Source organism: Octopus bimaculoides, chromosome 10 (genome assembly GCF_001194135.2).
Source record: "Octopus bimaculoides isolate UCB-OBI-ISO-001 chromosome 10, ASM119413v2, whole genome shotgun sequence".
Lineage (NCBI taxonomy): Eukaryota > Metazoa > Mollusca > Cephalopoda > Octopoda > Octopodidae > Octopus > Octopus bimaculoides.
Window position 1 is genome coordinate 84,401,670 of NC_068990.1, and position 3,066 is coordinate 84,404,735.

The 3,066-nt window shown below is 39.8% G+C and overlaps 1 protein-coding gene across 1 annotated transcript in view; it reads right to left on the reverse strand.

The window, feature by feature from the left end:
* Positions 1 to 3,000, reverse strand: part of LOC106871337 (snake venom 5'-nucleotidase) — a 57,554-nt gene extending 54,554 nt beyond the window's left edge. The window contains exon 1 of the mRNA XM_014917738.2: positions 2,293 to 3,000. Within this exon, the coding sequence (XP_014773224.1) occupies positions 2,293 to 2,679 (387 nt within the window). The 5' untranslated portion in view covers positions 2,680 to 3,000. The remainder of the gene's footprint in view (positions 1 to 2,292) is intronic.
* Between the last annotated feature and the right edge of the window lie 66 nt (positions 3,001 to 3,066).

The following is a 3,066-nucleotide window of genomic DNA, read 5'->3' on the forward strand; positions in this document are numbered from 1 at the left end:
GGGGTATTGAAAAGTTTCTGGATTTAAGGGTATCGCGAAAGGCCTGATTGGACACGCTCATCATCACCATTTTAATATTTCCTCTTTACAATGCAGCAAGCTGGAAGAATCGTTAGCACGCCGGGCGAAATGCTAAACAGCTTTTTATCAGTCTTCACGATCTGAGTTCAAATTCCGCCGAGGTCTACTTTGTTTTAATCCGTCCGGGGTCGATAAAAATAAGTCCCTGTTGAGTACTGGGGTTGATGGAATCGCGTCTAGCCTACTCCCCCGAAACTACTGGCCTTGTGCCAACATTTGAAATCACTATCTCTTCTTTCCATGTACCATCCTTTTTTTTTTTTAATTAGGCGTCAGCAACTGTGAACCTCCTTGCCAAAATCTGAAGATGTGTGATATTTCTTGGCAAAGATACAGGGTTTGTTTTTAGTTGCTTTCTGTCGGTTTATCTACTGTTTATTTTGCTTATTCACTGCCCTCTCGACCTTACCCTTGAATCGCAGAAACTATTTAACTTTTATGTAGGGAGAAAGGATCGGTTAACACAATATCAAGGGCTTGTTAACACGATATCAAGGGCTGGTTAACACGACGTCAAGGGCTTTTTAACACGACATCAAGGGCTGCTTAGCACGACATCAAGGGCTGATCAGCGCTGCATCAATGGCTGGTCAATGCTACATCAAGGGCTGGTTAACACGACATCAAGGGATGGTCAACACGGCATTAAGGGCTGGTTAACACGACGTCAAGGGCTGGGTAACATGACGTCAAGAGCTGACCATCATGACATCATGGGATAGTTAGCACGACATCAAGGACTGTTAACATGACATCAAAGGTCGGTTAACCCGACATCAAGGGCTGATTAACCCAACGCCTCCGGTAAACATCATATCTACCAGCTGTGAGTCTATATGACACATGTCCAGGGGTCAGCTCTACTCCGAATCCTGAATATCTTAGCCACATGATCGTTTTCTGCTATTCAATCCTTCACTAAAGTCCTTGACACTTACTGCTATCTGGGGCCAAAGCGGAACTAAGTGTGGTTGTCACAAAAGGATAGCTCCATACTCCTTAAAACTCCTTAAACATCCGAGGAGGAACCTCACCCCTGAAGGCAGTTTAATAACTTGTTAAAGACAACTTTAATATACGTTTTAAATGCGTGTGTGTGTACGTGGGCAGCTGTGGGTAAGTGTATACGTATGGGTTTGTGAATGTGTATGCGTGTCTGTATGTGCGTATGTGTGTGTTATCTAATTAGACTTGATGGTTTACGTTCAGCTTGAACCTTTGCAGATCGATCTTCGATCTTTTCAGAAAAAATATTAACTCCAAGGGGCATCGATTCTAGGAGAGTAATGTCTGGGCGGAAAGACGTGTTTTTATGTATGTACGCATGCATGCATATGTGTATGTATGTATGTATGTATGTATGTATGTATGCACGCATGCATGCATACGTGTGTGTATGTATGTACGCATGTATGTATATATGTATGTATGTTCGCATGCATGCGCGTGTGTATGTATGTATGCATGCATTTACTCATGCATGCTTGCGCGTATGTATTTATGTGTGTATGCATGCATGTATGTATGTATGTATGTATGTATGTGTTGGGGAAGGGGAGTACGTGTGTATTCATAATAGAAATTTTCACGAGGTGGCCAAAAATATTCTCTAATCAAAAGTCCATAGGACGGTTTGAACTTATAACAGCTAGATAACGAAAACAAAGGGATATTCAATGAGTGGTCATATAGCAAGGAAAGTTGTGTTTTACCCTTGGATACAGTCGCTACTGCTAATAAGAAACGAACCCATTCACTGCTTATTGGTCACTATATCCACTCGGCTAACTTTTGCACTAGCGTACACATACGGTTTGCATACACACATGCACGCGCGCGTATTTGTCTATGAATGAACAGATGTTTACGTTTCACAAGTAGACAGACGAATCGACAGACAGACAAACAGATAGACGGGTGTGCAGGCAGGTAGGTAAGAAGGCAGACTGACGGATCGATTGATCGATCGATCGATGGATAGATAGATAGATAGATAGATAGATAGATAGATAGATAGATAGATAGATAGATAGATAGATAGATTAAATCAAGAAAAAGAAGAGGAAGAAGAAGAAGAAGAAGAAGAAGAAGAAGAAGAAGAAGAAGAAGAAGAAGAAGAAGAAGAAGAAGAAGAAATTATGATGATCATCATCACCGCGATGCTAATGATGATGATGATGATGATGATGATGAACAGTGCATCTTACTCACCATGGCATCGTATTTTATCTCATTCATGAAATATGATGACGCGTATCCTTTAAAATGATGGAACCAGAAGCTTCCTTGGAATTGGTCACCGGCATCCAGTAGAAGAACATTGGGATCCTGTCCTCGTATTTCCTTAACTTTGGTAGCGATCCGTGCGATACCTCCATAACAACGGCCGGCATCAATATCTTTTTGCTTGCAGAGCGAGGAATACTTGTTGAGTTGCTGGAATTTGCTGTGAAAGTCGTTAGTGTGTAGAATAGTGAGGTGATCAGACGACGTAGAGCCTGTACTGATAACTGTCTGTATGGTCAGAGTTAGAATGTACAATGACCCAAGTTGTTGTAGTAGTTTTGAAGTCTGTGACTCACAGCAAAACGGTGACATTTCTTTCTAAATTTTCAAGAGTATTTTTTTTTTTTCTTCAACCTTTTTTTCTTCAACTTTTTTTTAAAGAAACTCTCAAAGTTTGTTTACAGCTTAAACTTGTAAAAGACGACCACCAAGTACTCACTCTGTTCACCGTTGTGGAGTGGAAGAAAGTGTGAATGTAGTATCTATAGAATGAATATAATATATATGTATATATACATGTGTGCGGGTGTGTATGTGCTTGTGTTTGTGTGTGTGCATTCTATAATCTTTTAAGTATGAGCGCTTTTCTCTGTGCGTGTATGTAATACATGTATATTTTGAATCATTTGTATGTATGTATGTATATGTGTGAGTATATAAATATATATATATATATATATATATATATATATATATATA